The sequence below is a fragment of the Schistocerca nitens genome, chromosome 5, assembly GCF_023898315.1.
Source record: "Schistocerca nitens isolate TAMUIC-IGC-003100 chromosome 5, iqSchNite1.1, whole genome shotgun sequence".
NCBI lineage: Eukaryota > Metazoa > Arthropoda > Insecta > Orthoptera > Acrididae > Schistocerca > Schistocerca nitens.
This window is the reverse complement of record NC_064618.1, coordinates 748,162,993-748,184,375: the sequence shown is the minus strand read 5'-3', so window position 1 is coordinate 748,184,375 and position 21,383 is coordinate 748,162,993. Positions and strand designations below refer to the sequence as shown.

General features: G+C 41.6%; 1 protein-coding gene across 1 annotated transcript in view; it reads left to right on the top strand.

The window, feature by feature from the left end:
- The window catches only part of LOC126260957 (BTB/POZ domain-containing protein KCTD3), a 264,436-nt gene that overhangs the window by 70,171 nt on the left and 172,882 nt on the right, over nt 1-21,383 (top strand). The window contains exon 5 of the mRNA XM_049958473.1: nt 15,459-15,652. Coding sequence (XP_049814430.1) covers nt 15,459-15,652 — 194 coding nt within the window. The remainder of the gene's footprint in view (nt 1-15,458; nt 15,653-21,383) is intronic.

Below are 21,383 nucleotides of genomic sequence, written 5' to 3'. Positions count from 1 at the left end.
GATCCTCCATTGATAATGCTGGAATTCAATATGGTGTTGGCCCACCCTTGGCCTTGATGACAGCTTCCACTCTCGCAGGCATCCGCACAATCAGGTGTTGGGAGGTTTCTTTGGGAATGGCAGCTCATTCTTCACAGAGTGCTACACTGAGGATAGGTATCGATGTCTTTTGGTGAGGCCTGGCACAAAGTCGGCCTTCCAAAATATCCCAAAGGCTTTCTGTAGGAATCAGGTCAGGACTCTTTGCAGGCTAGTCCATTACAGAGATGTTATTGCCGTGTAACCACTCTTCCACAGGCCATGCATTATGAACAGGTGCTTGATCATGTTGAAAGATGCAGTCGCCATCCCTAAATTGCTCTTCAACAGTGGGAAGCAAGAAGGTGCTTAAAAAATTTATGTAGGACTGTGCTGTGATAGTGCCATGCAAAACATCAGGCTGGCAGATGACGTTCACCGGGCATTCACCATACCCACAATCTGCCATCGGATCACCACATTGTGTACTGTGATTTGTCACTCCACACAATGTTTTTCCACTGTTCAATCGTCCATTGTTCACGCTCCTTACACCAAGTGAAGTGACGTTTGGCATTTACCAGTGTGATGTGTGGCTTGTGAACAGCCACTCGACCATGAAACCCAAGTTTTCTCACCTAGCACCTAACTGTCATAGTACTTGCAGTGGATCCTGATGCAGTTTAGAATTCCTGTGTGATGGTCTGGATAGATGTCTGCCTATTACACATTATGACCCGCTTCAACTGTTGGCGGTCTCTGTCAGTCAGTAGATGAGGTCAGCCTGTACATGTTTGTGCTGTATGTGTCCCTTCAGGTTTCCACTTCACTATCACATCAGAAACAGTGGACCTAGGGATGTTCAGGAATGTGGAAATCTCGTGTACAGACGTATGACACAAGTGAAATCCAATCACCTGACCACGTTCAAAGTTCGCGAGTTCCACTGAGCACCCCATTCTGCTCTCTCATGATGTCTAATGAGTTCTGTGGTCACTGATATGGAGTACCTGGCAGTAGGTGGCAGCACAATGCACCTAATATGAAAAACATTTGTTTTTAGAGGTGTCCGGATACTTTTGATCACATAGTGTAAATCCTAATTGCTGGAGAGACATTTGAATCCCACACCTAGTTTGAATGCAATGCTTTACTACTGCACCACCCTGCAGAGGGAGTTGGTTTCAGGTGAAGGGTTGTATGGTGAACTAGATGTTTTGAGAAGCTGTTGCATGCCATGGTGAGCTTATCGGATAGAATAAGAAGGTTTGTAATTGGAAGTGTTTGTAAGCTGGCAGAGACTCACAGCCAGATAACCACTGTTGTTCATAATCACACTGATGTAGCTTTTATCAAGTGAAAGAATGAATAAGTAATCATTTCTCAGCTGTTGCGATATTCTCATTGCTCATCGTGAAATGAATTGGGGAAGGAAAATGAAATTGATTTTGTGGAGAAGAATTCTAGGGAGGTATCCAGGGAGAAGATGAGTGAAAGGAAGGACAATTGTGTTTGAAGCAGGATGAAATTGTTTAACTTTGGGATCATTTGCGTGGCTATTGAAGAAATGATTCATCTGAAAGGAACAAGTAAGTGGAAAACAGGTCTTTGATAAGTCCAGCATATTCTTCAGCCTGGTCGTAGGGCTGAAGGGCTGAGACCTTTTGAAGGAACTAGGATTTCTGCAGGATCTGGTTTTTTTAGAAGATAACTTGATGACAATGTTTGAAGTTTTTTTCCGGAAGAGGGGGTTTGGGGGGGGGGGGGGGGGGGGGAAGGGTGATTGTGTTAGAAGTTTGGTTTGGGAAGAAGGGTGTTTTTTTTCCCAGAATAGTGTGTTTTATGGATGGCTAACAACGTTTATAGGTGTGTCAGAAGCACAGTATCATATTCGACAATGCTGGACCTACCCATATATGGCAAGAAATGGGTGCATTACATGCACCCAGAAACATTGTCGAACAAGATTATTTTGGTGATCCAGATGTTATAGTATGGGAAGGCATAATGTTGCAGTGGCATACTGACCTCCAAACCTCTGAACATGGTACATTCATTGATCCAAATTATTGTGAGACTGTATTCCTTCCCCACATGTCACTTTTCTAGGTTGCACTTGGCACTGACTTCACTGTTATGGATGACATTGATGACCACAATAAATTGCACAGGTGGAGGAACTCTCCCCCATCTTAGATCCATCAAGCATCTGTGGGATGCATTGGGGAAATGTATTTCAGCACACCCAAATGCATCAGCAAACATCCAGAACTGTCAACTGCACTGGTGGAGGAATGGAAAACCCTACTATGAGACCTCCTTACCAATCTTGTGTCGAGCATGCTGCAGGGCATACATTGCCATCTATGGTGATCATGGTGATCACATATCCTATTAAGAACATGTCCTACCTTTTATAACAAGCAGAGGACCATCATAAACCACAGTGACTTCAGTGTAATTATTATCTTTGAATAAAAGTGTTATTGCATATTTTTTTCCATTATCTGCTGTAATATATTGTAGCAGTTCTTTCTATGTATGGTTCCAGTTTCATCAGCCTGTGTTACTCAATATCAACACATCGTGCAAAAGATACTTTTGTCCCTACATTTTGCACACTAGTGTATTATGGTAGTCCTTGAAGCATTAAAAGGTAGTGAAACTCACTTGAATTTCTGTTCAATAGCTTTTTAAGGTGTTCCCATGTTAAATAATCATTTATCCATATTCCTGAACATTTTGTGTAAGATCTCTGTTCAATGCTCTCAGCTTGTTATTCAAACATTGTAATGGTTCTGGATTTATTTTTATTTCTCTAAAGCTGATCATTTACAATCACACAGTTGCCTCTAATTTATACTTCTGCTTCTTCTGGTGCAGACACTTTTTGCTGTAAATGAGAGTCACACATTAATGAATAAACAGGGTGCAGGACGATGCCAGAAATCAATGATAAGCATACACATAGAAAATGTGCAAAAACTCAGCATCTTCAGGATGCAGGAAGTGTCTGTTCTTGATCAATATCTTGTTCTAACTGAGATAGAAGAATGAGCAGTCAATCTTGGTCTTCCACAGTTTTCCTGTGTTTTGGATTGTTTTGTCTTATTTTTAACTTGTTTAAGTAATGGAAATAGTAAAAGGTTGAAACTAACCATGTAGTTGATATGCCAAGTCATGGACAGGCATGTCAGCAAGACTGAGAATGACAACAGAGTCCTTCTTCCGAGATACCAGAATATATAACTCACAAATATGCCTGTATGGCTACATTGGCCCGACAGGCTATGTTGTATTGTCACTTCAGCTCATCCAGAGTGAGTTTCATCAAGTGTGTAAACGAAGGTAGGAAGCAGGTAGCAGGAGGGAGGATTTGAGGTAAGGGTGGATGACACCTAGCAGGTAGACGTAGTGAGTGCACAAAAGGACAGGAATGTGGCAGTGGTGAGCTCACTCTGTCACAAGCAGGTTAATTGCACGTGACATAAAATGTCATGGAGAATTCACTGGCAGGGTGCTACACAACAGAGGAAAAAGGTGAAGGCAAAGAGGAGGACAAGCGTTTAGAATCAGTGAATGACTGCGGAGAGGAGGGTGAGCTTTTAGATTGAGTGAATGACCTTGGGAGAGGGGCGGGATAGGTGGCATTCAGGAACTAGTGAGCATTGAGGCTTGAGGCTTGGAGGATGAAGGAATCAAAGTGTATATTGTAATGACTATTTACATGTAAATGATTCAGATTAGCTGGAATCAGGGGCGATGACCATTTGGTCGGGCGGATAGTGGTTTGGTAGTCATGCCCACATAAAAGACTGTGCAAAAATTACAGCAGAGCTGTTAAATGATATGGTTGCTTTCACAAGATATACTTGTGATGGATCTGGAATAGGAAATGGTAGCTGAGTTGATCTGACAGGTCTTGGACTTGGGTCTTTCTCAGGGGGATGACCCTTGTGGCAAGGGAAATGAGAAACATCTTCCCACAATCCTTTCCACTCCTCTGAAAATGGTATTCTGCCACCCATCTAATCGACAAAATATTTTATTCTGTCCTTACCCTACACATACTCCCAACCCCTTGACACATAATGGAGCATGCTACTCTGAACATAACCTTCTCAGCTTCAATGGCTGCTTCATAACTTGCATCACTGGCTCCTTCCATCCTCCCTGCAGTCTCCTGCCACTATACAACTTTTGCTCTCACAATTATCTCGGCCTCAGATCTCTGCTAGTTTCTCTAACACATCGACATCCACCTCCCCCCCCCTCCCTCCCCCCTCCCCCCCCCCCCCTCTCTCTCTCTCTCTCTCTCTCTCTCTCTCTCTACCCCTCCCTCCCTCACTCCCTCTCCCTCTCCCCCCTGCCATTTGTCAGCCACCCTTCCCTCCGACCCTCCCTCCTGCTACCCATTCCTTTCTCCCCTCACTTCGTTTCTGCCCTTGCCTCCTTTCTCCCCTTACCTACTCCACCCATTACAGTAGTTCATTTCAGTTGAGCTTCAGTGCTGGTACTGTGTAGTTGGCCAGGACATTGTAGCCGTGTACGGTATTTGTGTCTATGTATTTGAGTTCCATAAGATTCTGATGAGATGCGAATGGTCTTTGAAGGGCAGAAGTAAAGGTTTATACTATTTGCTACTGTTTTCCACTAAACTCTCTCCAGTTAAATGAAGAGGTCTTTGAATCCCAGACAGGACAGATCTTGAGGTAATGAAAGATAAGATGGCTAATGAAAAATCATGATTAAGATGGTTATTAGGTACAGGTACGTAAATAATTCAATTCTGTTGTTCATTTTGGGGACACTGTTAATTAACTTGCTCTTATACTTTGATGACTGAAATATGTAACTGAATGTTGGTGCTTTGGGCATGATTTTTCCAGCCTTTCTCAAATAATGTTTATCATCAGTTTGAGAAATGGAATCACATCAGACACAAGTATAAAAGAAAAGAATTTCTTGACTATTGCTTCGGAGGGAGAATGATAAAGGGGAAGATCTGTAAAACTTTAATTTTTAAAAAACAAGGCACGTTTTATGTAACTGAGGAAAAATGTAATGGAATGTTATTAGAACAGGAGGAACAGATCAAATTTGTAAGGCGGGTTAACAGTGATAGTGTGGACAACCAGATCTTATGAGCAAGGAAAGAAGGAACAAGTAGTGAAGGTAAAAAGAGAACCCTCTGAGTCCTTACCCCTCTCCTCAACCCATTTTATTTGCCTTGCGACTCGTATCCCGTTAGATGTCCTTTCACAGCTTTTTTTGTCAAATGAGATACTGTTTGTTAGATGACTGTCAACGCTGTCAGTCATAAAAAGCCTTACATTAGAAGTAAAAGTAAATGAACTGGAACAGACAGTCAGTATCCTGTCCTGCATACTTTACCAGATACGTAACCAGATCTATTCTCCCTGTACCGTTAGAACTACTGAGATGGAAAATTCTGCAGCAGATTGTTAATTATGTAAAACTTACCTTCCTTGTTGTCACCTACCTCATAATTGACCCTTACATTCTATTGTTTTTCTCACCTGCCTTAGTAATAGGCGTCTCCCCCTTCCAACGTTTTATATTTATTTTCCCCTGTTTCTTCCTGTCTCTCTTACTTTTTACATTTACTTTTCGTTACCTTTTTTCTCTTTCACGTTTGTTTCACCTGTCTGTCTTACTATTTACTGTTCAGAGTGTATATGAAGGGATTTAAACAATGCAAATGTCATCCATCTAAGGAACACATTATAGCATTCAAGAGATTTCAAGTGAAGGCACGGAAAACGGGAGTGTTGGGAACAGCATGTATCAGTTGTGAGGTTCCACACCCCATTGTCTCAGGTATGGATTAAACTCTGCCATATTTGCCATCACCAACTGTCTACAGTGGTTCCTGACATCTACCTTAGTTGTGACATCTGTACTCTTCCCGCTGTCACTGCTGAATGTTTCGCCGCAAACTTCACTGAAGTGTTAATTTTCTGACCCAGAAATGCCTGGTGGAGCAAAATATTTATGCTTCTGTGTGCAGCTCCTCAAGTTATACGGTGCTTCATGTAAAACAGAAGTTCTGGAGCACTCCAGCAGAATAACAAGGACTTGTAAAATCCACATTCAAATGCTGAAACACATTAGCAATGACAACTTAAAACACTTCCTCTGGTTTTTCAATTGTATTTGGCTAGAAGGAGAATTTCCCTCCCGATGGTGGTTGGGTATTATGTATGTATGTATTTATTTATTTAAATTGTTTAGACCCATAGAGGATCGCTCAAAGTGAACTATGATCTGTGGTTGCTATTTTTCTTGTCCTTCCAGAATTGTTTCATCCTCTTGCTATGTTTAGCTTGGCGTTCTTCCGTCCTTTTCCCTTTAGATCTTCTGGGTTTTCCTTCTGGTGCAACTTCCCAGCAGGGGATCTTCTGTCTGAATATTTTTCGATCTGCGATGTCTGCAGATGTGATGTTGGCCTTTTTGAGATCAGTTTGAACTTGTTTGATCCAGACTGTTGTCGTTTTTAGTTTCTGTGAGTACATAGAATTTTCTTTGTTAGTCTGTTGTCATCCAGTCTCATGATATGCCCATAGAACTTCAGTCGCCATTTGCGGAAGTCTGTTTCAATGTTGGAATATTTTTCTGTTGTCGTGTTTGAATGTAGCTGATATCCTTCATCTGTGACCTTTGGACTCAGGATTTTGCGAATGATTTTCCTTTCAACTTTTTTGATGTTGTCAAGATCCCTTTTCTAATTGAGGTTTAGGGTCTCACTTGCATACAGTGTTTTGGGTTTGATGACTAGTTGCATAGTGTCGAATTTTTGTCTTGATATTCCTGCACCTTTTGTTGTAGATGTTCCCAATTTTCCCATGTGCTTTTCACATTTTGACTTCACGCGCTTTTTGGGCTAATCTTTCTGTTCCTGTGGGTTTGATGATTTCACCCCAAGTATTTAAAGTGATTGACTCTGTTTATTGTGCCGTGTTCTGTGATCAAATTTCCTGTTTTTACTTGTTTTGTGGATATAAATTCAGTTTTTATGAAAGAGATTTGGAGCCCGGCTTTTTCGGCACATTCTTTGAGTACTTTGATCTGACAAATTGCTGTTTGTTGATCCTCCGAGAGGATCACGAGAGTGTCAACGAAGGCTAAACATGTGACATTGATGATATCCCACTTTTTTCCTAGCAGGACGAGTCTCCAGCTGTTTTTTTTTTTTTTTTTTTTCCATTTCCTTTTCCCATTCTTTGATGACCTTGTCGAGAATGATGTTGAAGAGCAGTGGGGAGAGTCCGTCACCCTGTCGGATGCCGGTTTTGATGAGGAAAGATTGGGAGATGATGAGTCGTCGTGTTTCCGGGTCAAGATTGCTTTCTTCAAGTATATTAAAGAGGGATTGTCGATCAATGGGTTCGTAGGCTTTCTTGAAGTCAATGAATATGCAGATGGTTGGGAGATTTTGTGTGGCTCGAAATTTTAATGTGGATTTCAGGTTGAAAATTTGTTCAGTGCATTATCTATGTTGTCTAAACCGTGTCTGGTATTCACTAATTAGGGGTTCAAGCTGTTCTTGTGCGCATTGTAGGAAGGTGGATAGGGAGGAGGGAAATTCCTCTGTAGTTATTTACGTCGGTTTTGTTTCCTTTTTTGTGGAGTGGGTGGATGAGTGCACATTTCCAGTAGTCTGGCAGTTTTTCACTTTGCCAGATTTCTTGGATGATCTGTGTGATTTCCTGAAGTGATCATGGCCCCAGATTTTCCAGTAATTCTGCGATGATTCCATCTTCTCCTGATGCCTTTCCATTTTTCAGTTTCTTGATGTGGTGATGGATTTCTTCTTATGTTGGTGGTTCTGCATCGGGTTTTGTGTGCTCTGGGACTGGGTGTTGCAAACATTCGTGTGGTTTGGGGCAGTTGAGGAGGTCGTAAAAGTACCGTGCCAGTTCTTCACAGTTTTCTTGGTTGGTAAGTGCAACCTTTCCATCTCGTTTCCTGAAAGTCAGATTTTGCGGTGAGTAACCTTTAATTTTGATCGCGAAAGTCCTGCTGTTGAAGTTCCTGAAGTTATCCTCTATTCATTTGAGTTGTTCAGTGATGTAGTTGCGTTTTGTTTTCCTGATGGTTCTGTTTGTCTGCTTGTGGATGCTGAGGAAGTGCTGTTCTGTTTGTCTGCTTGTGGGTGTTGAAGAAGTGCTGTAGTTTTTTGTGATTTGTGACAAGTCGGCAGTTAATGATGGCTTGATCACAGTCAGAATTCCCACGGGGGTGTTTTACCTTCTTTAGCTATGGGATCACTTCTTTGCCTTTTCTTATTATTTTGTTGTGGGAGTCAGTCCAATTATTCACGAGTTCTTTCTCCCATTCTTCTGCGATTTTTGTTTCTTGAATTTTTGATACATCAAACTTTTGGATGTGGCCATTTTTGGGGTGAACTCTCTTCGGGGAAAGTTTTACTTTGATTTGTGTAAGATAGAGGTGTGAATCGATGTTTGTACCCTATGGGACTTGGACATTGTGGATGGTTCTGTAGTGGGTGTGGGAGATGCCTACGTGATTGATCTGGTATTCATCAAGTTGTTGGATTGGTGATCGCCACGTTTTCTGTTTGTGTGCAGGTTTTCTGAAGTGGGTAGACATAATCTAGAGGTCAAATTTTTGGCAGACATCAACCAGCCGCATGCCATTCGTGTTTGTGTTTTGGTGTGCAGAATTCTTGCCAATGATTTTTTTATAGATATTTTCCTTGCCAAGTTGAGCATTCAAGTCTCCTGTCAGGATTTTCATGTCATCTTGATGAATTTTAGTCATGGTCTTTTCAAGTTGGTTCCAGAATTTTTCGACGGTTTCGGTGTTGTTCTTATTGGCGATGTTCATGGGGGCATGTGCATTGATAAGGGTATACTTTTTGTTGGTGCTTTGGATGCACGTTGTCATAAGTCGATTGTTGATGGGTAAGATTTCCGTGGGTATTATTATTATTAACTGAATCTGAGCAAAGACCATCAAATTTGGACTAATCATTGACCACCCTATCTAGTTAACAAGTAAATGTGTTGGTGCCTAGAAGCCAGAAGACGTTTATTGCAATTTCAAACTGATCTTTGGGCACTCCAGTCTATGACAAACTATCTGATACATCTGGACTCTGAAATGCACAATGCTTTTGTAAACCCTCTTCACCATCTTAATCAATGGAATCGTGATTGCAGTGGGACCCAGTTTCATTGTCACTGTATGTGGATGACTTTTACCTGTATTACAGTTCTACATCACTGCACACTGCAGAGTGCCAAATTGAGGGGACATACAGAAAGTACATAACAGGTCCCTGAATCATGGATATCAGTTTTCTCCTAGGAAAACATGTGTCATACACTTTCATCAGTTCAGAATCGTGTATCTTCACCCATAGCTTTACCTTAGTAACCAGTTACTTGAAGTTATCGAAAATATTAGATTTTTAGGTCTTTTATTTGACAGTAAGTTAACATCCTTACCTCACATATGCCAACTAAAAACTAATTACACAAGGAAACTTTATACGCTCAAATTTCTCAGCAGCACCTCCTGGGGCGCACTCTGTGCAGTTCTGTGATTCTGTGGAGCTTTGCTCTTGTACTACCTGGACTACGGATGTGTTGCCTATGCATTGGTGGCACCATCATTACTGAGCTGGTTAGACCCTTTCCACCACAGTGGTGTGCAGTTGGCAACTGGAGTCTTTCATCTGAACCCCGTATAAAGCCTCCTGGTGGAAATAGGTATCCCATCACTGTGGGTCAGACACCAGCAACTGTTGGAGAATCATGTGGTCACAATCTGTTCAGATGCCTAGCCTTCAGTGTTAGTTGTCTCTTTTGCACAGCTGACAGTTTAGACTGTATACGATTTGCCCAAAATAGGTGGATCACCTAGGGTATGATTGAAGGCTCTGTCTGGTCTTTGTATGTAGAGTTCTCTTGTGGCACTCCCCCCCCCCCCCCCCCCCCCTCCAAAGTGTATACTCAATCCTATGATTGATATGGGTCTCTTCTGTGGTTGTAAAGAAAATATTGAACTCACCATTCTCAGATGCCTATTGCATTCAGTTCTCCATAACTACTCCAATTCAACATGCACCTATACAGATGTATCGAAAGTCAATGACAGGTTTGGTTATTCTTTCGCACACACAGGGTGCCAATAGAGGTATTCTCTACCAAGTGCATGCAGTGTATGTAAACACTGCAGATTAGGTTGCCATGTTACAGGTTCTGTGATACATTAAAACTTCCTGGTTTGTAGCCATTCTATGAACTGCGTACAAGACATGTCTCATTGCCACCACGGAAACATTTTGGTTGATAACATCCAAGCTCCAGGAATGCCCTAACTGACACTTAGCCATGTGGGCATTAAGGGAAATTAAATTGCTGACAAATCAGTTACAGAAGCAATCATGAGACAAACTTGACTTGGAGTACCATGCACAGATTTATGATTACTACTGGGCCACCAAATTTTGAAACTCTGGGTTATGGAATGGCAGGATACAGCAACCCTCGATATGCTGAGGGCAATCTAGAGGACCACTAAGATGTAGCATACTTCTTTCAAACCTTCTTGGAAAGATACCATCGGACTGTGCTGATTATGTTTCAGCCACATCAGAGTTACCCACAAGTTCCCTTTACATTCTCAGCCTTCAAGGTCCGGGCAATCGCAGAGGGTGGGCTTATTGGTAGTTGGGAGCTCCAATGTTAGGCGCGTAATGGGGCCCCTTAGGGATATGGCGGCTAAGGAGGGGAAGAAATCCAGTGTGCACTCCGTTTGCATTCCGGGTGGAGTCATTCCTGATGTGGAAAGGGTCCTTCCGGATGCCATGAAGAGCAGAGGGTGCAGCCAGCTGCAGGCGGTGGCACATGTCGGCACTAATGACGTGTGTCGCTTTGGATCTGAAGAAATTCTCTCTGGATTCCAGTGGCTATCTGATTTGGTGAAGGCTGCCAGTCTCACGTACGAGATGAAGGCAGAGCTCACCATTTGCAGCATTGTTGACAGAACCAACTGCGAACGTTTGATGCAGAGCCGGGTGGAGGGTCTGAATCAGAGGCTCAGACGGTTTTGCGACCGTGTTGGCTGCAGATTCCTTGACTTGCGCCATAGGGTGGTGGGGTTTCGGGTTCCGCTGAGTAGGTCAGGAGTTCACTACACTCAGCTGGCGGCTACACGGGTAGCGGAAGCTGTGTGGCATGGACTGGGCGGTTTTTAGGTTAGAAGGCCTCGGAGAAAGTACGGGATGGGCTGCAGTCTCAAAGGGTGCATGGCAAATACAGGACGTGCTTGGATCAAGGAACAGTCGGAATTGTAGTTGTAAATTGTTGTAGTTGTGCTGGGAAAGTCCCTGAGCTTCAAGCGCTAATAGCAAAGCGCAGAAGCTGAAATCGTTATAGGTACAGAAAGCTGGCTAAAGCCTGAAATAAGTTCTGCAGAAATTTTTACGAAGTCTCAGACGGTGTTCAGGAAAGATGATTAGGCAGAATTGGTGGTGGAGTGTTTGTGTCTGTCAGTAGTGGTTTATCTTGTAGTGAAGTCGAAGTAGATACTCCGTGCGAATTGGTATGGGTGGAGGTTATACTTAACAGCCGAACTAAGTTAATAATTGGCTCCTTCTATCGACCCCCAGACTCCGATGATATAGTTGCTGAACAGTTCAGAGAAAATTTGAGTCTCGTAACAAATAAATACCCCACTCATACGGTTATAGTTGGTGGGGACTTCAACCTTCCCTCGATATGTTGGCAAAAATACTTGTTCAAAACTGGTGGTAGGCAGAAAACATCTTCCGAGATTGTCCTAAATGCTTTCTCCGAAAATTATTTCGAGCAGTTAGTCCATGAACCCACGCAAATTGTAAATGGTTGCGAAAACACACTTGACCTCTTAGCCACAAACAATCCAGAGCTAATAGACAGCATCATGACTGATACAGGGATTAGTGATCACAAGGTCGTTGTAGCTAGGCTCAATACTGTTTCTTCCAAATCCACCAGAAACAAATGTAAAATAATTTTATTTAAAAAAGCGGATAAAGTGTCACTAGAAGCCTTCCTAAGAGACAATCTCCATTCCTTCCGAACTGATTATGCAAATGTAGACGAGATGTGGCTCAAATTCAAAGATATAGTAGCAACAGCAATTGAGAGATTCATACCTCATAAATTGGTAAGAGATGGAACTGATCCCCCATGGTACACAAAACAGCTTCGAACGCTGTTGCAGAGGCAACAGAAAAAGCATGCGAAGTTCAGAAGAATGCGAAATCTCGAAGATTGGCTAAAATTTACAGATGCGCGAAATTTGGCACGGACTTCAATGCGAGATGCCTTTAATAGGTTCCACAATGAAACATTGTCTCGAAATTTGGTAGAAAATCCGAAGAAATTCTGGTCGTATGTAAAGTACACAAACAGCAAGATGCAGTCAATACCTTCGCTGCGCAGTGCCGATGGTACTGTTACCGATGACTGTGCCGCTAAAGCGGAGTTATTGAACACAGTTTTCCGAAATTCCTTCACCAGGGAAGACAAATGGAATATTCCCGAATTTGAAACACGAACAGCTGCTAGCATGAGTTTCTTAGAAGTAGATACCTTAGGGGTTGCGAAGCAACTCAAATCGCTTGATACGGGCAAGTCTTCAGGTCCAGATTGTATACCGATTAGGTTCCTTTCAGATTACGCTGATACAATAGCTCCCTACTTAGCAATCATATACAACCGCTCACTCACCGATAGATCTGTACCTACAGATTGGAAAATTGCGCAGGTCGCACCAGTGTTTAAGAAGGGTAGTAGGAGTAATCCATCGAACTACAGACCTATATCATTGACGTAGGTTTGCAGTAGGGTTTTGGAGCATATACTGCATTCAAACATTATGAATCACCTCGAAGGAAACGGTCTATTGATACGCAATCAGCATGGTTTCAGAAAACATCGTTCTTGTGCAACGCAGCTAGCTCTTTATTCACACGAAGTAATGGCCGCTATTGACAGGGGATCTCAAGTTGATTCCGTGTTTCTAGATTTCCGGAAAGCTTTTGACACCATTCCTCACAAGCGACTTCTAATCAAGCTGCGGGCCTATGGGGTATCGTCTCAGTTGTGTGACTGGATTCGTGATTTCCTGTCAGGAAGGTCGCAGTTTGTAGTAATAGACGGCAAATCATCGAGTAAAACTGAAGTGATATCAGGTGTTCCCCAGGGAAGCGTCCTGGGACCTCTGCTGTTCCTGATCTATATAAATGACCTGGGTGACAATCTGAGCAGTTCTCTTAGGTTGTTCGCAGATGATGGTGTAATTTACCGTCTAGTAAGGTCATCCGAAGACCAGTATCAGTTGCAAAGCGATTTAGAAAAGATTACTGTATGGTGTGGCAGGTGGCAGTTGACGCTAAATAACGAAAAGTGTGAGGTGATCCACATGAGTTCCAAAAGAAATCCGCTGGAATTCAATTACTCGATAAATAGTACAATTCTCAAGGCTGTCAATTCAACTAAGTACCTGGGTGTTAAAATTACGAACACCCCAACAAGTCCACTAAAGAGACAGCTTACACTACACTCTTTCGTCCTCTGTTAGAATAATGCTGCGCGGTGTGGGATCCTTACCAGGTGGGATTGACGGAGGACATCGAAAGGGTGCAAAAAAGGGCAGCTTGTTTTGTATTATCACGTAATAGGGTAGTGAGTGTGGCAGATATGATACGCGAGTTGGGATGGAAGTCATTAAAGCAAAGACATTTTTCGTTGCGGCGAGATCTATTTACGAAATTTCAGTCACCAACTTTCTCTTCCGAATGCGAAAATATTTTGTTGAGCCCAACCTACATAGGTAGGAATTATCATCAAAATAAAATAAGAAAAATCAGAGCTCGAACAGAAAGGTTTAGGTGTTCGTTTTTCCCACGCGCTGTTCGGGAGTGGAATGGTAGAGAAATAGTATGATTGTGGTTCGATGAACCCTCTGCCAAGCACTTAAATGTGAATTGCAGAGTAATCATGTAGATGTAGATGTAGATGTAGATGTAGAAGAAGAAGAGGACTTCCCTCTCCTCCCAACCCCCACCCTATCCTCACCCCTCACTCCCCATTGCATCTGTGGTAGTTACCTCATGACAGCCCATATCTTCACAGTGTGTGTCCTTCTGGCTGATCTGAGATGAGCCATCAACCTGTCTACCTACCTACTCCAGATACTGGTGGATGATGGATAGCAGATAACAGATTCATATGTTTCCTGAAGGAAAGCAGATTTTGTAGCAATATTTATTGCACCTTAATGTTCTTTGTCAGGGGTGGATGTTGGGAGTGTAGTCCTCACATTGGTGTATGCTTCGAGTAGCCTTAAGCCCCTTTCTCCCATTGCACTGGTATGCATAAATTTTTGTTTACATATTTTATTTATCTAACTGTTGAAGCTAATTAGCTCCATAATCTGTACAGTCATCATTTTCTCACTCCATTCTAGTCATACTGATTATAATGACCGTTCTTGGTGTATCCTTCAGTGTTGTTGGAACGAGACAGGAGTGAAGGGTGCCCTTCGTACCACAGATACATAACATGGTGAGCACCACCAGCAGCCACTTACTCTTGTGCATCGGTATCCATTTCAATCTGGATGACAGGGTCACAGACTGTGGAACTAACCATTCTCATTTCCTCATTTCTTATCAATTTATTTGGATTTCCAGTGAAACAAGGTGCTTGCGACCAAGATGTTTGGTCCCTTTAAACCCATAATTTTTGTCCATTGCCCCAGAGTTGCAAATAACTTCCAAGTTGCAAATAACTTCCAAGTTGCAAATAACTTCCAAGTTGCAAATAACTTCCAAGTTGCAAATAACTTCCAAGTTGCAACTAACTTCCAAGTTGCAACTAACTTCCAGGTCTAATCCTGCAAAATCTGTGCTTTTCTGTCTACTCTTTTTTTCTGCCTCTTTTTCTTTTGTTGTTTGTTGGGGAAAAAACCTGATGCCAGATGCTTACGTTTCTTCTGTCATCTACATCTGACTGTCAGTTTGCATAAGGAGTATGTATTTATTTTAATCGGTCATTTCCTGCAGATGTGAATTATAATTTATTTATCTCTGATATTTCACATTTTTTACCTTGTGTGTCTGGTAACTGTTACCCACAAAGTTGACTTATCCAATAGCAGATTTTTACCTTGAGTGACTAACTGAATGCCTTCTGTGTAAATTTGAAAAACTGTTGTTTTTATTTGCTCAAAACTGTGTCAGTTAGAGTAAATGTCTATTGATTTAAATAAATATCTCAAGTAAATTAAATATATTTCAAATATGTTTAACATGAATCTTCTCCTACAGATTTACTCAGAATTTTTAGTTTCTTTGTTATTTTTAGCATTTAAAAGATAATAACTTTCTGTTTCTTCAGGTTGAAGGACTCAAGTGGGTGGCAGCATGCTTTTACCAGCCCTCATATTGAGAGTTGTATTGAACGCATAGCCATTAATGCAAAAATGAATCAGAGTGGTAGTGGTGAATCTTCTTCAAAAATGGTAGCTATTTCCTACGGCAGCCAAGTTCGTCTTTGGGGAGTCTCGGAAGATGGAACTAGAACTAACATTGGTAAGTTGCATGTCACCCAGATACTTCATGTTTATTAATGCAAATAAATGCTGTGCTCCATTCTAGCAGCTCTGATGAATTAGGCACTGCCACTTTACAATTCTGACATTTATGTCTTATGTAAAGGTATAGAGAAAAAATACAGAAGCATTAATTTAATTATGTGGCAGATAATCAGTAGACTGAATATAAATGACAGACTTTTCCATTTGATGGACTAACATTTTCATTTATGTACAGTGAAGTTCATTTAGTTACTGCAAAGGAGACCCGTATGGGATACTGGTGTAACCCATTTGTTGAGTCCTGTTTAAGTGTTTGAGATCCACACCAGGTCAAATTAAAGGAAAACATTGAAAAAATTCAGAGGCATGATGCTAGATTTACCACCAATATGTTCAACCAACATGCAAGTATTACAGAGATGCTTCGGGAGCTCAGATGGAGTCGCTGGAGGGAAGTAGACATTCTTTTCGAGGAGCACTATTGAGAAAATTTACAGAAGCAGCATTTGATGCTGATTGCAGAACAATTCTACTGCTGCTAACATACAATTTGAACAAGGACCAGGGAGATAAGGTTAGAGAGATTAGGGCTCATAGAGAGGCATATACACATTTGTTTTTCCCTCACTCTGTTTGCAAGTGGAGCAGAAAAGGAGTTGACTAGTAGTGGTGCAAGGTACCCTCCGCCATGCACCATACAATCGATTGTGGAGTACACATGTAGATGCACTTTCACAGGTGTAGTAAAATGTACATGGAGGTAACAAAAGTCATGGGATACATCCTAATATTGTGTCAGATCTCCTTTTGCCCGGCAGTGCAGTGTAGCAGCTCAATTTGGCATGGATTCAACAAGTCGTTGAAAGTCACCTATATTGGGCCACGCTAACTCTATAGCGATCTATAATTGTGGAAGTGTTGCCGGTGCAGGACTTTGTGCACGAACTGAACTCTTGATTATGTCCCATAAATGTTTGTTGGTATTCATGTCAGATAATCTGGGTGGCCAAATCATTCACTCAAACTGTCCAGAATATTCTTCAAACCAGTCATGAATAATTGTGGCCTGGTGACGTGGCACATTGTCATCCATAAAAATTTTATTGTTATTTGGGAACATGATGTTCATGAATGGCTGCAAATCGTCTCCCAAGTAGCACAGCATCCAAAATTCATTCCATGTAACACAGCCCACACCATTATGAGCCACCACCAGCTTGCACATTGCCCTGTTGAGAACTTGGCTGTATGGCCTCATGCGGTCTGCACTACACTTGAATCCTACCGTGAGCTCTTACCAACTGAAATCAGGTCTCATATGACCAGACCACAGTTTTCCAGTTGTCTAGGGTTCAACCGAAATGGTCACAAGCCCAGGAGAGGCACTGCAGTGAAGTTGTGCTGTAAACAGAGACACTTATGTCGATCATCTGGTACCGTAGCCCGTGAAATCCCAATTTTTCTACACCATCCTAATGGATATGCTCGCCAAACATTCCACATTGATTTCTGTTATTATTTGATGCAGTGTTGCTTGTCTGTTAGCACTGACAGCTCTACACAAATGCTGATGCTCTCGGTCATTAAGTGAAGGCTGTTGGCCACTGTGTTGTCTGTGGTGGGAGGTTATGCCTGGGATGTGATATTCTCAGTGCATTCTTGACACTGTGGATTGTGGAACACTGAATTCCCTTACAATTTCCAAAATAGAATGTCCCATGCATTTAGCTCCAACTATCATTCCATGTTTAAAGTCTGTTAATTCCCATCGAGTGCCCATAATATTGTTGGAAGCTTTTTCACCTGAGTACAGTTGACAGCTCTGCTAATACACCGTCCTTTTGTACCTTGTGTACGCAATACTACCACCATCCGTATACGCGCATATTGCTATCCCATGACTTTTATTAATTCAGTGTATGTTTTGTTTTAAAAGTCATTCTTTACATACTTACTTACTTAGTTATTTATTTATTAGTTACCTATCCAGTGGTCACGGGCTCTGTAGAGCATGCACTGCATCTACAATCAGTCTCCAGTGTATTATTTCTGTTGCTGTTTTCGCCCAATTGACTACATTCAAAGCTTCTGCATCTTTCTTTACATTGTCTTCCCATCTGTTTTATGATCTACGTAGGGGTCTTTTGTTGTAATGTGGGCAATGAAAGTTTGCATAGTTAGTTGGGTCTCTGTCATATGGGTTATGTGACCTTTTGATTGGATTTGTCTACTCTTTTGATATTGTAAAATGTTGGGCTGGTTAATAATCTTATTTATTTAGTTATTCTTGCTTGGTCCTCAAGTAACTCTGTCACTCACCAGGCCCCTGATTCTTCTCATCATCTCTCTTTCAAATGTTAGAAGTTTTTGCGTCTTCCTTTTAGTTAGTTTACAGCTTTCTGAACTGTACATTAGCATTGTAGATCTAGATTTTTGCAGACTTCAGTTTATCTCTGAGGACATATAGACACGTGTACAACTAAAGGTATTTTATTACAATGATTATACCAACTTCCCAGTACTTGTACTGTCAAGAGACTTGAACTTGTCCATATTTAGTTATGCACACTTGCTTATGTTCTGTTTTTTTTTTTTTTTTTTTTTTTTTTTTTTTTTTTTTTTTTTTTTTTTTAATGAATAGTCATGCTTTACATGCTTCTGTAGCGAGCTTTTTATACATCTCCCCAAGATCTTGTTGACTCTTGCCCACTAACACCATGTCATCTGCATAAGCAAAAAATTGATACTGCCACCTTCCATTCACAGCCCATTACACTCTTCAACTTTGCTCTTTATGACTCTTTCCAGGGTGAGTTTAAATAGTATGGATGATGGTGCATCTCTTTGTCTTAATCATGTTCTTATGGGGAAAGGTTGTGAATATGCCCCTCCAGTTCTGTCTGACCCACACATATTGTAGTCATTTTAGGGTATTGTAGAGGCTATCACGATGAATACTGTCATAAGTTCTTTGAAAATCTATGAACAGTACTTGGACTTCTGTATCTCTTTCTCAATATTTCTCAAGAATTTGCCTAAGAGCAAACATATTGTCAGTAGTTGAATAGTTTGTAAGCAATCCAGTCTGATATTCTCACATGATATTTTCTGCAAATGGTTTCAGCTTTTCTAAAATAATTGTAGAAAGGAATTTGTGTGTCATGTTAAGTAAACTGATTCCTTGGGAGTTAGAGCAATTCATCTTGTGTCCTTTCTTCTATACTGGACAAATGAGTGCTCTCTTCCAAATGTCCAATAATGCCCTGGTCTTCCAAATGAGCTGAAAGACATTGCACTGCTTTATCTGTAGTCCGGTTCCTCCGTACTTCAACATTTCTGCTTAGACTATATCCTCTCCTGGCACTTTATTTCTTTTCATCTTCCGTGTGGCTTTCACTATGTCCTCCACCACAAAGTCAATCTCTGTCTCATTTCTTTCTTATCCGTTTTCACTGAAACATAACACTGAGTTAGGGCTGTTGAATAGGTAGCTGAAATATTGTTTCCGTCGCTCTAAGACCGATTCAGTATCCATAATCTTGTTTCCATTTTTGTTACTGACACACAACTTTATGTATTGAACCCATTTCTTGTTGTATCATATGTTGAAAGACTCTCCTTTCAGGTTTTTGCAATTCAGTTCCACATTTTGAAGAATTTTTGTTAGGTATTTTTTCTCTTTTCACTTCTCAGTACTCTTGATGTTTCTGTGTGCACTTCTGGGTATGTTTCCATCAGTATTTTATTATCTGCATCCTGTAGCCACAACTCATGTGCTTTCTTCCTTAACTACATCTTCACATTTCTCTTTAAACGATCTTATTTTTCCCTGTTTTTCTTTTCTTTCTACCCAGCACTTTACTTGCAGCATCTGTTATGGCTGTCTTCACAGTGTGGCACACTTTCTGTGTGTCTTCTTCGCCATCTGCATTTCAAAATTGTTATTTATTTCTATCTCAAATTCTTTACATTTTCCTCACTTTTTACTTTCACCATGTCAAACCTGAACTGTTGTAGGTCTAGTTTTGCCTGTCCCTAGAGATGGCCAGTCCCTCGGAGGGCTATGACATCTATTGATCTAGCTGGTTGACTGTTTTTCCATCCAGTGAGTACTATCTTTCTAGATAAATTTTTTTATGTGGTAATGCTGTTGAGCTGATAACCAAATTGTGTGATTAGGTTTCGCGGATGATGCTGTAGTATACAGAGAAGTTGCAGCATTAGAAAATTGTAGCGAAATGCAGGAAGATCTGCAGCGGATAGGCACTTGGTGCAGGGAGTGGCAACTGACCCTTAACATAGACAAATGTAATGTATTGCGAATACATAGAAAGAAGGATCCTTTATTGTATGATTATATGATAGCGGAACAAACACTGGTTGCAGTTACTTCTGTAAAATATCTGGGAGTATGCGTGCGGAACGATTTGAAGTGGAATGATCATATAAAATTAATTGTTGGTAAGGTGGGTACCAGGTTGAGATTCATTGGGAGAGTCCTTAGAAAATGTAGTCCATCAACAAAGGAGGTGGCTTACAAAACACTCGTTCGACCTATACTTGAGTATTGCTCAGTGTGGGATCCGTACCAGATCGGGTTGACGGAGGAGATAGAGAAGATCCAAAGAAGAGCGGCGCGTTTCGTCACAGGGTTATTTGGTAACCGTGATAGCGTTACGGAGATGTTTAACAAACTCAAGTGGCAGACTCTGCAAGATAGGCGCTCTGCATCGCGGTGTAGCTTGCTCACCAGGTTTCGAGAGGGTGCGTTTCTGGATGAGATATCGAATATATTGCTTCCCCCTACTTATACCTCCCGAGGAGATCATGAATGTAAAATTAGAGAGATTAGAGCGCGCACAGAGGCTTTCAGACAGTCGTTCTTCCCGCAAACCATACGCGACTGGAACAGGAAAGGGAGGTAATGACAGTGGCACGTAAAATGCCCTCCGCCACACACCGTTGGGTGGCTTGCGGAGTATGAATGTAGATGTAGATTAGGTTTATGGACTTGAGGAAGCATGTAGAAGGTAGGTGTGCGGGGATTGGTAGGGGTGAGCAGAGATGGACTCCGGGGAGAGGTTCTGGGATGGGCCTAAGGCAGGCTCGTCCAAACTGTGCCCCTGGGGCACCAGTGCCTGCGGTCGCTTGTGGCCAGCACCCTGGGCAAATTCATATGTTGTTGCAGTGGCCGAGCCGTGTCGCTCAGCTGGCCGTGCGGACCGCCCGCCACGCCTCGCCATGCCCCTGTCCATGCCAGCAGCAGTCAAAAGCGACACAAAGCTGTTAGGCAACAGACGTAAGGCTACAGTGGATCGAGATGGGATGGTCAACAGCAGTAGACAAAAAGAAAGAAGAGCGGCGTGTCCACACTATGTAAACCTGAGTGGGAAATTAAATTCCTTTGTACTGCTGTCGAAAATCATGCCAAATGTTTAGTATGACATCGGAACCTCATGTATTTAAAAAAGTCCTCGATTGAATGGAACTTTAATACCTGTCACAAATACCAGCTCGAAAATTTGTCGCAAGAAAAATGCCAGTCAAAGCTTGAAGAGCTGAAAGAAAATTTCAAGCAGCTGTACAGTGAAGTAAGTGTTTCCAATTGTATGACTCTTTATAATTTATAAAGGCGATAAATGAAACTATATTTTATAATCTGATATGTCACTTAGCAATGTGCCAGTTATCGAATATCAGATTGTCAGCAACAAGGAACATTTATT